Source organism: Pinus tabuliformis, chromosome 6, assembly GCF_031772625.1.
Source record: "Pinus tabuliformis cultivar Carrire ecotype Pingquan chromosome 6, CPIR1, whole genome shotgun sequence".
NCBI classification, from domain to species: Eukaryota; Viridiplantae; Streptophyta; class Pinopsida; order Pinales; family Pinaceae; genus Pinus; species Pinus tabuliformis.
Genome location: NC_142292.1, coordinates 1932750347 through 1932766672, shown reverse-complemented (window position 1 = coordinate 1932766672; position 16326 = coordinate 1932750347). Strand labels below are relative to the sequence as shown.

General features: G+C 38.1%; 1 protein-coding gene and 1 long non-coding RNA gene across 2 annotated transcripts; both read right to left on the bottom strand.

The window, feature by feature from the left end:
• Window positions 1-3723: 3723 nt before the first annotated feature.
• LOC149266918 (uncharacterized) lies at window positions 3724-4659 on the bottom strand. The gene has a single exon (XM_089409577.1). The coding sequence runs from the start codon at window positions 4630-4632 to the stop codon at window positions 3724-3726; it is 909 nt and encodes a 302-aa protein (XP_089265703.1). The 5' UTR covers window positions 4633-4659.
• Window positions 4660-15316: 10657 nt separating this feature from the next.
• LOC149266917 (uncharacterized) lies at window positions 15317-15964 on the bottom strand. The gene is made up of 2 exons (XR_016260359.1): window positions 15849-15964; window positions 15317-15676 (listed from the first exon to the last, which is right to left on the bottom strand). It is a non-coding gene; the product is annotated as an uncharacterized LOC149266917 (long non-coding RNA).
• Between the last annotated feature and the right edge of the window lie 362 nt (window positions 15965-16326).

Sequence of the window (16326 nt, the reverse complement as noted above, 5' to 3'; positions counted from 1 at the left end):
CACCCAATTTCAGTGTGAGTCCTCTGTCCATGAAATCTTAGATTACGTTTGATTTCATTGGAATCCTCGTGTTTGTTTTAACGAATTCTCTTACATATATCACATTTGCACAGTTAGAATTCTGATTTTCACAGCGGGAAAGGAAATTTTGTATAGATTACATTTGCATAGTTTTTAGGGGAATCATGCATAGGTTACATTGCATGGTTTGGCATCTTTTAATCCTTTGAATTGAATTGGAATAGTGAAATTGAAAGATATAGTTAGGAAGCTCTTGTTGGCTTCATATTTAATTGTTGCATCATTGTTTGCACCTCTTCCCTACACTAGATAGCTTTCATCGAAATTGAAAAGAGTTATTTTTGTCATATTAGTTGCATCATAGGTGTGTTAAGGTGACATCGAATTTTGAGCCTTGAAACTGAAACATAATTCAAGATCAACTTTAAAATTCATCTCAATTAACCTAAGGAGAATTTGAAACTTAATGCAAACACATAGAGGTCTACGCTAGAGACGTGTTCTGACATCGTTAAACGTGGGAGTTGTCATTTTTTGCCAGCGTTGCATCTCGAGGGTGAAATTTCGTTCCATGTACGTGAGTGTATAGGATCATTCTCTGCGTACCTTTGGGTATATTGGATGACACTCCATGCACATAAAGTATATGGGAATGCTCTCATCGAATGATTACGCATTAGACAACACTACTGTCGATTTCAATCCCACATACCGTCAAGTATATTTTGGGAGTCCCTTGTAGGTTGTTATCCATCCATAGGTAACCAAGTTGGCCACCTTGTATACCGTGATACACCGAACACAACATTAAGGGATATTGCCTACACGTACATTAAGTCCTTGGTTCACTAAGGTGTATATTGCAGTTCACGATTGCTTGGTAAAACTTTATGCCTAGTTACCCCTTTGTATTGTTTGTGTCTTTAATTTCTAAAATTAATTAATTGACCGCGGAACAACATCCTTCCTGTGGAAATACTCCTTAGTAGATCTTAGGTTGAGACTAATGGAAATAGTTCCCGAGTCTACCAATCAAGGAAGCCCCTCTAATGGGAATCCTGGTCCTTTTCCTTCTTTTGGAAATATTGGTGTTCCTTATATGGCAACGTTTTCCCTTCCCAGATTTACCATTGGTTTACCAGTTTGGTTATTTTCGACCCCTATGGTTCCGAGTGTCCAAAGTACTTCTCAACCGATTTCTCCTCCACCTGAACAACATCAACCTCATGTTGATCCTAAAATCGACCCTTTGCCTTCTTCACCTATTATTTCTTCATCCCTTTCTTCCTCTTCACCTGGTGAAAGTCTTGATTATAGTAACCAGGAAGCGAAGAAGAATAAGGAAAGGACGAAGAAGAAGAAGCAAAATAAGCAAGTGGGCAATCAAGCAACCACTGCTATAGATGGAACTAGTATGGAAAAGTCTCCCAACCAACCCTGTAAAGTTAAATTCCCTTGCATGTTATGTAAGGGTGACCACCTTCTTAGAGATTGTCTTGGTATTCCCAAGTTATTAGCAGTGTGGTCCATAGGGTCACATCGACCTTCGTCATCAGCCTCTGGAGATCACGCTAGTGATAAACCATCCACTAGTGATAGTAAGATCCATGGGAAAAAGGGTAAAGTCAAATTTCTCTGTAAGTTATGTGAAGGGAATCATCATGTTCACATTTGTCCTTATATGAATGAAGCCTCAAAAGTGTTGGAAAATCTTTCACCTTCTCAGCCTATACTTCAACTGGTTACCGGAAGCTTTCTCCCAATCCTCCACTAGTTCATCAAGTGATTAATTAGAATCCACCTCCAATCAATCCCACTCTCTTTGAACATGAATCTCATGAGTTCGTTCCCAACCAACCATTGGTTGAGAAAATTGTTGACCCGATTCAATCATCACTCAATCATATTGCAAAGGTTCTTCTTGTTTCTTCTGATTCTACTATGTTATCACAAAATCAGGTACTGAAGGCTGCCAATCAGCAAGATTCTGTGTAACTATTTCAAACCAGGCTTTAGACTAAGGCTTAGCCTCCTTAGTCAAAGAGGGCTCTCTCACAGACTATGAATATTGACTAATGACAAGGAAAGATGGCTAACTCTTAAAAAACACATGAAAAATAAGCTGGCTGGACAAATATCAAAGTGATTCCCATTGGGCTTATGGAGTCTCACACATCTCAACAAACAAAAACACTATTCTTTCATAGAAATCAGGGCACTTTACATCCAATGTTCAAACATAACTTACATAAAACACAGTTTTCCAAGGCATACAGGAAGTCAGAGCATGACACATGAGTTCTGAGTGATTATGCAGTAACAAAACTGTAAAAGAACACTAAAGAGAATAAACCATCATACATTTGAACCATTAGATCTATTGTGAATCCTGAGAAGAAACAACAGTCATTTGCATTACTGAAATTTGTTTATACATAAACCAAAAAAAGTCTTCTCCAAAACATCCAACCCCCGTTACATAGATCATTCAGCTATATATAAAAACATGACTCTAACTACTTGGAGCTTCCTCCTCCAACATGAGGGGAGCTCGATGACTGCCTATGATGACACCTACTAACTTTTAACTAACTAATAATTACAGATGCCTATTAATTGACAGTGCTGGAATCCTAAAACAATTAAAACTCTAATTCTACATCATGCTGGAAATAGCATTTATTACAACCAGGATGGTGCTCCTACGAAAAAAAGGAGAAAACAGGCTCATTCTCTGACAAATGGCTTCTTTTAGTTTGGCTGTGATAGGTGTCTGTAGTTGCTTGCTGGCCTTTAATGTAACATGTTTTCCAATACCCTGAAATATAGGAAACTGCTCCTGTTTGTCGGTCTTTGGTTTGCCTTAAAATATTCGAATCCAAAGAAGTATGCTTTTATCCTTTAATTACCAGGTTTCCACGTCCATGATGTGCTGGCCATTTTTTATGTGTGAAGACAACACTTTTCAAAGATTTGCTGATTTGTCAATCATAATTGATTGGCTTAACCAAAACATGTGGCTTAACCAAAACATGCAGCTACAACAGTTTCGTAGCGCGCTACGAAACTGCTGTGTAATTTCAACATACACAGTTTCATCACTTCTCTGCATTCTTGCCATCTTCACTGCTGCTTCAATAACAAAACTCGTCTTAAGAAAACCCTCAAATGCATCGTCCCTGTCATGAAAGCATTTCCATGCTGGCACATTTTCCCGAAACTTTTCGTTCACCATTAAAATCATAGACATGAGCTGCTCAAAGGTTGCATTGTCGGGGTCAAAATTAGGCAACAGATAATTCTCCACCTTCAGTTTCACCTTTGCTATGCTGGGATTCAGAATCACATTCTCTGTATCCTCCATAAGGCTAGAGTGGGTTACCTTCTTTTCCTCATCAATGATCACCTCAAGCTTAGGCCTAAAATAATTATTGAGAACTGAAACACACAAAATCGATGCCCTTTTTATATTTTTTATCTTTGTCTCATCCTTCCGAGAAAACAGCTCTGAAAAGCCACCACCAATGTCAACTTAGATGAAATCCTGTATCCTTCAATGCTTCTTCCCACTTTTCCAAAAGTGGTTCTTCTGGAGCCTCTTTTGCAATCTAACTAACAACCGGAGGATCCACAATGCACTGTGTCTTAACTGTTTGGAATATTTCCTGCATCTGAAGTCCTCACATGTTGGAGGATTGGCCACTACAATTGCTTCTGCACCTCCCCAAGGCTCCTGAACTTGGCAGACTCAATTTTATTGTCTGCGCTTGGACCCACATCAATCATTCGAAAAGCTTTCTCAAAATCACTTATCAATATGCCAACAAGAAGGGGAACTTTTCCTAAACATGCAAGTCCCTCATATATATGCCAATTTTCAGGTATGCTTCTATGAAGAACTCGAACAAGACGTGCCCTATCACCCAAGCACTTGGAGAGTAATAATTCAACTTGTTTTTCATAGACTCTCGAGTGTTCCTTGTCCATGCATTTGTTCATGTATCTCAGGGTACGTGCTGCCTCATCCACAAGCTCAACCAGTCCACTCTTGGTCATTCGAAATGCCAGGTTAAGATATCCAATTGAATCGCATATTACAACGTCAAAGAATTGTAGAAGCCTTCTCTTTAGCTCCAATGACACATTGCCAACAGACTGAGATTGCATGAAAATACCCTTCTCTAAAGTACTGGAAATTGCAATGAAGTCTATGACAACACGAAAGGCCTGAAACCCTGTCATTTGGCCTGTGATGCGCTTTCCACCTCTTTCTGTTGTTAAGTATGCTAAAATTATAGATATAATGAATCCATTCAAACAATCAGGTCCATTGATAGAATTTCTCTGTATAGCACAAACTGTAAGTAATAATAATGCTTCCACAAAAGTTTTTGATCCAGAAATGTTCTTTTTAAGGAATGCACTATGATCCTCGATGAACATATCTTCCAAGATACTCGCATTGTAATCAGGTGTAGGTTGTGCGATGCCTCCCTGCTGGAAATCTCGAACATTATTGCGACTAGGGGCCAGCTTCGAAATGTCAAATACTCCAGCTAATACTGTTGGAATGATCCGTATCACAAAGTCATTTGCAGTGTCATTGTCCATCTCTCTTGGATGTATAATCAAAATTGGTTTTCTGGCATCATCTTGAAAAGTTGACCAGCCAATGTTCTTAACAACAGAACACGAGCTCAGATGCTTTTTAATCACTATGAGATACAGACACCTCTTGGCATGATAGCGATGATTCAAAAAAAATCTTTTTCATGAAAACAAGCTTTGGGGATTTCAGAAGATGAACAGTCTTAACAAGACCAGTACCCGCATTGGCAACCTCCTCCAATATATTTCTCACATCAAAAATTGTTGGATTAGGTTCTTTTCGTTTTCTCTTTTAGGCCGCATCCTTTGAAAAGGGAGCTTCCTTCATTGTTAAGTCTCCGTTGACATCAACAACTAAAGGAGATAAGGCCCAGTCATGATAAGCAACAGGGCGCAAAAACCTTAAGAAGCCTGTCACTCGTGAACAAGGAGCAGAGAATGGGAATGGCCTGACAAACATATATGCAACCAATAGCTCCACCGCTTCATCTGCCAAAATTCCAGAAGACATATGCGAACAAATCCATCTTTTGGCAAGCCGCACAATTGGCCCATAAACTAGAAGAAAACCCTGCAATCCATTTAACATGCTCGAATGCTGGCTACGAAGTAGAAACTCTTTCTCCAAAGGAACACAATTGGTATTTTGTAGATTTCCAACAATAGAAATATCTTGGGAGGATAAAGACAGATGTCGACAGAGAGTGTATTCCATTATCTTCTTTATTATTAAATGTTTCTCCCAGTATTCACATTCCCATACTGCTGTTTCTGCAATTATTCCATCCTTGAACCGACGCAATTCAGATTTTTCTAGCTTCCTTAGCTTCTTCCTTGACCATTTTTTTCCATATTCAACTCCGACCGACTCTCTGCATGATTAGAAACAGGGTGATCCTTTCCACGAGTACACGTATCATTCAGCACCACTATTTGCGCCATGATAAACTAAAACTTTAATGCTTCCTTCCGCAATGAACCGAGCAATCTCGTTCCTCCATTGAATAACAGCTACCATGGGACAAACAACAAGGGTGCCTTTAACCTGAAGTAATACCAAAACTTTGAAGCATATCCTGGAACTGCAATATCACCGACATAAAAGCATCCAGGTGGAAGAATAGGACGCCAAATAGAGACTTTTCTTTTTGCACTATTTCCTCTGTTCCACCACACTAACTCAAGCTCTGCTGGGGTACTAAGAACCTTATAAGCTGACAACTGTTGATGCAAACCCAATGGATTTTGATAAACATGACAGCTGTGAAAGGGCCGCTATGAATTAGGACAAATCCCCAATTTCGTAGCGCGCTACGAAACCACCTAAACATGTAGCGCTGCGAAACCGCTAAAAGGATTCATGTGCTTATTTGCAGACATTTAGCATTGAAATTTTGTCAGTGATAACATACTAGACAAGGGGGAATTTCTCCCATCCCTACAAAACCCCCTCCAAGGAAATGGGTCATTGCCTTTGATTGGAGTCAATTGATAGAACCTCGTCTCCCTTCTTACATGCCTTTTAAGATCATGGTAAACGCTTATAATAAGGACATCCATCACACTATTATAGATGAGGTAGCTTCTGTTAGTATTCTATCCTCCTCTACTTGGCAAGCTTTGGGTTCTCCACAACTTGTGTCTACCACTCCGAATTTGTTAGCTTTTAACAGAAGAACCAGTAAATCCTTAGGGATCCTTCCTTAGTTTCCTGTTAGCTTGGGACGAAAAATTGTATGTATTGATGTTATGGTTTTCATAGATGCTTTGGACTTCAATTTTCTCCTGGGGCGAGACTATGTTTATGCTATGAATATTGTTGTATCCACACTCTTTCGAGTGATGTGATTCACGCATGATGGAACGATTGTGGCTATTGATCAACTTTCATTTGTTGGTCTTGAATTGACTACCAATCATCCTACTTCCCTAAGTGTTTCGAATGTGCAAGTGGTATATTCCCCGCCACAGGTTAATTATGTGCAACCTATCCCATTCATGTACCTACTGTTGAAGATGAGCCTTTCACTATCTGATCAACTTCTTTTGGCCTAGATCCAGTAGGTGATATGGTGAATCATTTACTAGGGGTATTGGACTCTAATATTTCCATTGGATCCTTTGATCCCTTCTAGAGCATTATTCTCCCATATGATGAGAACCTCTTAAAACCCATGGTCTCTTGGACACAATTATTTGATTCTGGAGCAGAGTTCCTTGTCTTGTGTCAAACTCGTTAAAAAATGAAACAAGGTCCTTGGAGTAGAGTTCTTTTTCTTGTTTCAAGCTCCTTAAAAAATGAAACAAGGTGTCGAAGCAGAGTTACTTGTTTTGTGTCATGACTCAAGCTCCTTAAAAAATAAAATAAGGTCCTAAAAGTAGGGTTCCTTGTCTTGTGTCAAGCTCGTTAAAAAATGAAACAAGGTCCTCGGAGGAGAGTTGCTTAAAAAATGAAACAAGGTGTCGGAGTAGCGTTACTTTTCTTATGTCAAGTTCCTTAAAAAACAAAACAAGGTTTTTGGAGTAGATTTCCTTTTCTTGTGTCAAGCTCCTTAAAAAATGAAACAAGGTTTTTGGAGCATAGTTCCTTTTCTTGTGTCAAGCTCCTTAAAAAATGAAACAAGGTTTTTGGAGCAGAGTTCCTCTTCTTGTGTCAAGCTCCTTAAAAAATTAAACAAACTGTTTGGAGTAGAGTTCCTTTTCTTGTGTCAAGCTCCTTAAAAAATGAAACAAGGTCCTAGAGCAGAGTTCCTTTTCTGATATAAAGCTCCTTAAAAAATGAAACAAGGTCCTCGGAGGAGAGTTCCTTTTCTTATGTCAAGTTCGTTAAAAAATGAAACAAGCTCTTATGAGGATAGTTCTTTCACTATGTCAGCCTCGTTAAAAAATGAAATAGGTTCCTCTGAACATAGTTATTTCCCTGTGTGAATCTCGTTAAAAAATTAAACAAATCCCCTTTCAATTAGAGTCTTTGATTATATCTCGTAATTTTTAGTCGATTCTTTTACTTTATCTCGTAAATGAACCTTCATTCTGTCCACCTGTGAGTACCCAGTAGTCTACTTGCATGATTGAAATGAAGCTTGGGGGCATGTACCTCGAATTTAGTCATTATGCTGGGGGCATGTACCTCGAATTTAGTCATTATGCTGGGGGCATGCAAAATTATTTCAAGCATAGTTTCCCATGTTTCAAGCTTGCGTAAAAATGAAACCAATTTTAAGAATATTTTCCCATGTTTCAATCTTCTGTAAAAATGAAACTATTCCCATTTTATCCCTCGTGATTACCATTTTTATCAGCCTCTTTTTTCCAGATGAACTTTTTTTTTCATTCCATCGTCACCATATGCTTAGCTGATCATATGCTTTCACTTGGTTGTTTTACCCTTGCCTGAGGAACCACTGTAATGAGTGGTCTTTTTAGCCAGCGTTTTGACCTTTGCGTGTTTTGAGCAGTTCCATCATGACCAAAACCAATTGCTACCCTTTATACTAATAATTCCTCCAGGAGAAATACTCTTTTAGCTCTTTTCAAACTCCCAAAATATGAAAATATTGTCAAGCACTTGTATTTTTAAACTCGTTAAAGTAAATGAAAAGACATCTACTCAATATAAGTTTAACCCTTTTCTGGACTGAGATAAACTAACTACGAAAAAGGAATACCTTAGTCAAACATGGCTAAGAGGTTCTCTTGGGTATTGTTTTCTACCTTTTCGGACCTAAGGGACTACCTACGAAAAGGGACATCCAGAGTTTTCTTTTTTGCTACTTTTTCAAACTCTCCAAACATGAAAAATATGTCGAGTTTTACCTTCACTGGACTCGAAAAAAGATCAAACAATGATGGACTTGTCAATCATGACGGGGCTGAACCACTCCTTATCGGGGTTTGTTAAATATACTTAGAGGGATTCATCTGAAGGATGAACTTGTAGACCAAGCATATGTTATCCTCCTCAAGTTTGTTAAAAATTAAAAAGGTACTGACCAAAATCGTTGGGGAAATTGGGAAAACAAGGGATTCCATTTTACTAATGGTAGCTAGTCACTCTTGAACACGACACTCTTCCATTTCATCTATGTGGTTGTTGAGTTGGGTAATCTTCTTGTCCTTTAGTTATCATACCATTTTTAGAGCCTCCATTTCAGTTTTGTGTCAATGCTACCAACTCCATTCAGTGTCGTCGATGTGTTCAAGGGAAGTCATTCAGTTGATCTCTGCTACAATACTCTTAAGCCTTCATTTCATGCTTGCCTTTCCTGATCCAGTTCCATGTAAGCATCATTTTGATCATTCCATCTCAATTGTGATACCTATTTAGTTTTGTTGATGGGGGATACATCAAGGCCCTCCTACGACAAATTGCTTCCTGTCGACATCAACACATCATCCAGGAGGTTGACTTAGAAAGACACCTTTGGTACCTTGGTGCTTGCATACGTCAATGGAATGTTTCCTTTATTTCGGCGATAGGTTTGCATCATAGGCCTTAGACCAAAATATTTTATGTGGTGTTCGACATCAATTCATTCATTCACACCGTATGGATTGTACTATAGTACCTTGAGAACCATTAACATCATCGATGGTTTCTCTCATGTCTATTAATGACTTACATCATTGGCCAGTAAACAGATGGTGTATACCCTGTTCGATTCCAGATCATTGATTCAAATGGTTAGACTTGTACATTGGTTGGTCATGTGAATGAGATAGAAGACCCCAGATCTAGTTTCATCCATCCGAGCTGTGATTTTAGGAGTTATACAAAGATCACAATGTATGATGGCCATGATCATATAGACAGTCATCCAGTCATGGGTCCACTAGTTGCATCTGTGGATGCATCTTTTGATCATTATACATGTTATGTTAGATTATGAGCTGAGTATGGGTATGCCTCCCTCAACAAAAAATGATTTCATATTGTAAATTTATTGTAACAAATGAAGCTCGTTAGTTGTCCTTGATCCCGACTTGTCACAAGGTAAAGCACTTCAGTCATTAGTCATCATATCTAACTTTGCACTTTAGGGGGCATTTTTTTATAGGACATTTTGTCACATCTGATCAGTGAACCTCCTAATGGGATCAATCAACATCCTATTCCCCCTTGTCACCATCTTGCACAGAGCCCTAAGCATGTTCCCTTCATCCCCTTGAATTTTAGCCCTAAACTGCATCATCTAAGCCAGTTTGAGGACCAATGCTCCCTGCAATCCTACTAGAGTGCGTTCACCAGCAGGTTTGTCCACTATGGCCTACGTTGGTCACCAACAGGTTTCTCCCCTTTGAACCTGCGTTGGTTCTAGAAATTCAGGAGAATGATCGATATTATAGAGGCTTCCCCTTCTAGGAGTTTCCAGAAGTTGTTTCAACTACTTACCTTGGATAAAACATTCAGATCCTATCCTTCCCTACTTTGGAGTTTTCATCACTTATCGTTTGATCCTATCCCTCCACCAAAGGTGGATCTCTTACCCTACATTGGTAATTGGATAAGAACTCCCAACTTACCCTACTTCTCTATATGTTTCCAACCTTTTATGTGGTTGGGGGTTGGATTTTGGAGAGTGTTTCTTCCCTTATGCTGTTGCAATGAGTGGTTATTATCTCATGCATTTAGGGTGATTGGAGGTTCATATTGTGACAAGGAAAGGACAAGTCAACAACTTGGAGGAGCTCTTCTACAAGATCAACTGCTACTTATGGTTGTAATTTCCTTCCATTTATATTAATGCAAAGAATTCATTGTTTTCCTATATGTGATGTTGTTATTTCATATATTTCAATACCATGTTGATCTATTGAATGAATTATTTAGATGATACTGCATAGATATCATAGTTTCTTGGCTTGTGTTATCTGACTGTACAGGTTCTAATTTTGGCATTCGGAGCTGGAATTGGAGCTTCCAAGGTAAAGAAGGAGCGAAGTGTGCGAAGGATTCTAGGTAGGCCTCACTTTTTCATATATTTACTTTAAAGAAAAGCATTGTGTTCCCTCGCTCTCTGTTGTTCTAGGTTAGCCACCAACCTAGGAGAGATACTTTTTTTCCATAATTGTAAATCTCGTATAACAGTCGGTCCAGAGTCATTCACTATAGAGGTGGAAGATATATATTTCCTTACTGGGTTGTCAAGGCAGGGAGCTCTAATGGTACTATCAGGGGTACACAACACTAGTGGGGCAATGATCCGAAGTATGAGGGTTGCCCACTGCAAGCTAGGTAGAGGAATGGAAAGGGACAAAATCCATATAGAGGAGATAATAGACCTGACTCTACGTACACTAGCATATACTGTGACATGGGTGGCTGGGACCCAGGCACCCCATATCATGACGATACCGCATCTAGAGCTATGCATCAGATGTTTAGAACCCACACTTTTCAACTGGTGTGAAGGAATGTTGGTGAATGTCAAGGCTCAACTAACAAAGATGAAGAGGGGGAAGAACCAAATATGTGGCTATGGGAGTTTTCTTGTGAGTTTATTCTTTGAGAAGATTACGGTGATGAGGCCAATGATACTGGATTATGTGGTCTATCCATCGCCAACATAGTCATTGATGATGAGGTGGTGCTCCATTATGCCTAGGGAGGATGGAGTACACACTAGTGGTTGGTTCCCAGATACATACTGGAAATGGCTGAGAGCAACTCTGTTACCGGTGGACGATTACCCCCCACGATGGAGTGGATTTCTAGGGAGATCCAGACATAGTCTTGTTCCTTAGCGAGGATTTTGATGAGAGAGGTAAAACTTTTTAGTTTTTATATTTATTTTTTTTTGGATTTTTGAATATGTAATGTTTTTGTATTTTGTTTTGGATACACAGTTACTAAGTCATGATTGTGGTGATATGTAGATGTGGCACCTACACACCCTATAGGGTATTCTCCTTTAAGGAGACATGGACCACCAGCCTAGGCCATAGCACCACCTGCAGCAAAAATAGAGGACGAAGAAGAAGAGTTGCAGGAGTTCACTCGCAATGTTGAGGGGCTTACTTTAGGTGTTCCTCCAAGAAGTATGGCGGATACCCCTCGACACTGGCATAGGCATACAGTTGGTGTTGAGTCAACCCGTCATCGAACCCTTCTCCACCACATTCTAAATGCGGTCTTATGTTATCATCAACACCACTGATTGAAGGCAGTAGTGTTATGGGTGTGTGTTGTTGATGAATCTACATATGTATGGCATAGTAGCCAATGCCTCACTTGCAGAGTTTTTGAACTATGTACCCAAACTTTTTGATATATAATAAAATGACAGCCTCTATCACTACAACAAAACCAACGATTTGCGCCAGATTTAGCGCCAGATTTTAGTGCATTTTTTTTGTAATTGTGATGAGCAACCTGGCGCTAAATCTGGCTCTATTGTACAATTTTTAAAGCGTCCTTTTTTGCACCTGATTTTGCATCCCTTTTCACGCTAGATTTTGCATCATTTTTTACACCAAACTATGCATCATTTTTTGCGTCAAATTTTGAACCAAGATTTGCATCTTATTTTATGACAGGTTTTGCTTCTAGTTTTGTGTCATTTTTTGCATCTATTTTTCATTCTCTTTTGCTTCCTATTTTGTGTCATTCTTTGCTTCCATTTTTGCACCATCATTTGCATCAAGTTTACACTGTATTTTGAATCCAATTTAACTTCTTTTTATGCATCCATTTTGTGTCAGTTTTTGCATCTAGTCTTACGCCAGGTTTTGTATCTAGTCTTACACTAGTTTTTGCTTCTATTTTTGCACCAGCTTTGGTGCCTATCTTTGCACCATGTGTTGAATTTGATTTAGCACCAAATTTTGCATCCATTTTTGTGCCCATTTTTGCATCTTTTTTTGGACCATTTTTTACATCCACATTTACGTTTGATTTGTCTCCATTTTTCCCATGTCATTTTGCACCATATTTTGCGTCATTTGTTTCATCCAATTTTGCATCATTTTTAACACCATCTCTTGCATCTAATGTTACATCATTTTGAGCATCGAAATTTGCATTTATATTTGCATCTTATGTTGAGTCATGTGTTTTTTCCGGGGAAAAAATCAAAACTTTTTATTAAGAGCGATAAAAAGTTTTACAAGCGATTGAATCATATGCCACCACATCTGGCTCAGGAGTCTGCTGTTCTGCTCAACATTTAAGGAGCTGTTCTGCTGTTCTGTTGGACACGAAACCTTTACAATCAACCTCCCAACGGAGGTGCAAAAGCAACCATGTAGCATATATGCGAAACAAAAACTGGGGTCTCCTTCAACAGAAGGAAAACAACCCCAAAATACAAAAAATATATATGTCTTAAAGCCCGTGAGCAGTTCCAAAACGGAGAGAAATTAAAAAAGTCTGTTTGCTCTGTTTTTAAATATGCTGCTATTGATAACAAGAACTAAAGAAAACAAAGCTGGAAAAAACATAAATATACATATAATATATAATGCCGCTACAAAACTGCTGTCAAAATAAAGCTGGAGGTCAGATGTCAAAGAGACTGTGCATAAGGAGGCATATTTGATCTGACTGAATGCCCCTGTCTGATCTCTTCTATGACCCAGTTGCCCATATCCTGTTGTACACCAGCTTTAGATAGCTGGTCTGCTTCTTCATTCTTGTCCCTGTAAATGTGGCGGATAGAAAAAATATTAAAAGATGCCTTTAATAAGAAGATTTCTTCCACTAGAGTCCTCAATATCTGATTATGACAAGATGCTTTTCCATTGACCCAATTTATGACATTAAGAGAGTCCCCAAAAATCTGTATCATGTTTATGTTTCTGTGAAGAAGCCAGCATAAAAGGTAACGAAGAGCTGATAATTCCGCATAGTTATTAGTGCCATAACCCAGCCCAACAGAAGCTTTTAGTGAGTGATCAGGATCGATATGTATGCACAGGCCAGCTCCCGCCCTGTTATTTTGTGAAGCCCCATCAAAAAAACCCCAAGGGATGCCTTCCTGAATGTTGATTTGTTTTTGCTTTTGCTTAGGATCTTTTTTCTCAGGGGGCGGTAAAGCAGAGTAAATGGCCGCTATGTTAGTGGCAATGAAGAAAGAGGGAATGTCCTTGTCTTGAAAAATGCTTTTATTCCTGGCAAGCCATATTCCCCAGCAGAATATGAGTGGCAGGTTTCTCAGGTTTCCATCAGGAAAGTCTTGCCACCATTTTCTCCAAGCTGACTCCAAAGAATCGAGACCCCACCTAGCATTTATCTTGAGCAGCGCAGTGACCTCCTCCCAGATCTGTCTTGTGAAAGCACAAGATATGAAAAGGTGGTTTATGGATTCATCATCTGACTTGCACAGTGGACATCTACCAGGCCCAACTAAGAATCTTGCCTGTAGAATTCCCCAAGTTGGGACCTTCCTTTTTAAGATACACCATAGAAAAAGTCTGGCCTTTGCTGGGCTTTTGAGTTTCCACAAATTTTTGGCCCACCAATCCGGAATGCCCCAACCTTTCTTTCCCATCAAGAAAAGGTATCCATATTTAGGCGAGTAATCCCCTGTTTTACTCTGGGCCCAAAGAAAGCAGTCAGGTTCATCTTTTATCCTGACATTTGAACGTTGAAGTTTCTGTTGAGTCATGTGTTGTGTCCACCTTTGCATCTTATTTTGTGTCTAATGGTACATTCAATTTAGAGCCATTTTTTACGTCTACTTTTGTATTTGTTTTTGCACCAAGTTTTGCATCCAATTTTAAGCTATTTTATGCCCCTTTTTGCACCATTTTTTTGTGTCTACTTGTGTCCAATGTTGCACCATTATTTACACCGACTTTTTCATCCAATTTTGCATTTTTTTGGTGTCTAGTTTTACATCGTTTTCACCATCCAAATTTGCATCTTTTTTTGCCTCATTTTGTGTCCACATTTGCATATAATTTTTTATCTGAGTTCGAGCCTAAATTTGCATGTGATTAGGAATCATTTTTTACATCCAATATGGCATCCTTGGTTTCACCTTTTTTCAGCCCCATTTTGCATCTTGTTTTATGTATTTTCTTACATCTTTTTTTTTTTTTCCTTTTTTGCACCCAAGTTTGCATCCCAAATTTACACCATTATTTGCATCATCATTTGGCATATTAATTTGTAACGTTTTTTGTTTCTTTTTAACGCTCAACTTTGCATCTTATTTTACATCTAGTTGTTGTCTTTTTTTGCATATAATTTGGTGCCCATTTATGTGTCCTTGTTTTTGCCCAATTTGATATCCTTTTGTATGCCATGTTTTGTTCCCTTCTTTGTGTCAACTATTGCACAATTTTTCACTTCTAATTTAAAACACTTTGTATGTCAATTGTTTGCATTTTGTATTAATTCCTAGTTTAACATCCAATTTTACTTTCAATTTTGCATCCATGGTTACATCCGCATTTGACTTCTTATATAGAGTATATTTTTCTTTACATATATGACCCCCTTTATAGATTCATAGTGAAATATATGATAGTTTCTAAATATCATTAAAGCAGATATCACAATTCAAAATCATTTGTAAAGAAATTTAAGAGAAATTGACAACATCCATCCAAAAAAATAACAATGTGTCATTAACAATTTTCAAAACATGTATAAAATAGCAACATAATACTAATAAAATCAGTATTATTTTTAATCAAAGCAACTAAAATTCAAATATGATTAACAAATCAAAATATTTCATGAATATCGTTACGATAAATTAACAACATACATAAATCAAACTCATCGTATGATTACAAAATCAAAATGTCTCATTGATATAGGGTAAATTCACAACACCCATCTAAACATAACAATGTCATTCTACACAATAATTTCTTCATAAAAAACAATGCATGTGCATGCCTAGCTACCACCACCAAGATCATCCTCATGATCATCTTCACCATCCTCATTACTCTGATCCACATCATCACCAACACCACAACTATCATCATCATCTCCTCCTTCACCACCATCATCCTCATCCTCATCCTCATCATCTCCTGATATATGTTGAACATAATTTGGATCATCGTCTTGGCAATCATTACCTATAGCATTCTGACAAAAAAAATCAATATTACATGTTAGTATTAATTACATAACACAACGCATGTTTTTGTTATACAATGTTAACCATAAAATGAGGTAAGATATAATATCTAATAGTACTAAAAAATAAAATGAAAATATGGTTTAAAAGTATATTGGAAATCCAACTAAGATTACATACCATAGAGTCCATCCAAACAACAAATTCAACCCATCTCTTTTGCTGCAGCACCTCCTTTTCCAAATGATTTGGAGGTCTTCAGGGTAAAAATATATATCCCATGGTTTATATTTGGCCTTAAAAAACAGTAGAAAAGAAAAATTGAGAACACAAGAGCAAGATGAAAAAGGAATTGCATCTCTAAACATTTTGAAGTCTCAAAAAGCATTCATCAACATAGAGAAGACTACAACACTACTCTTCACTTCCAAGTTTTCAACTAATGGATTTAACTGACCAGCAATGTTTTTTGCATGAACCATGCTCAAATGCTCAAGATGAGGTAATGAATGGATGCTATGCGCCTATCTGTGAATTGCAACCACAGGCATACATGTAAGTGCAAATTTGTAAATCTCATACCCAGATTTACCCATCATCAAGCACACAACTTTTGCGGGATCCATTTGACATATCTTATGTTTAAGAAGGAATAACA

Bases quoted from the DNA above. Each gene is read 5' to 3' on its own strand.
- LOC149266918 (XM_089409577.1), bottom strand. From the start codon at position 4,632: ATGGACAATGACACTGCAAATGACTTTGTGATACGGATCATTCCAACA.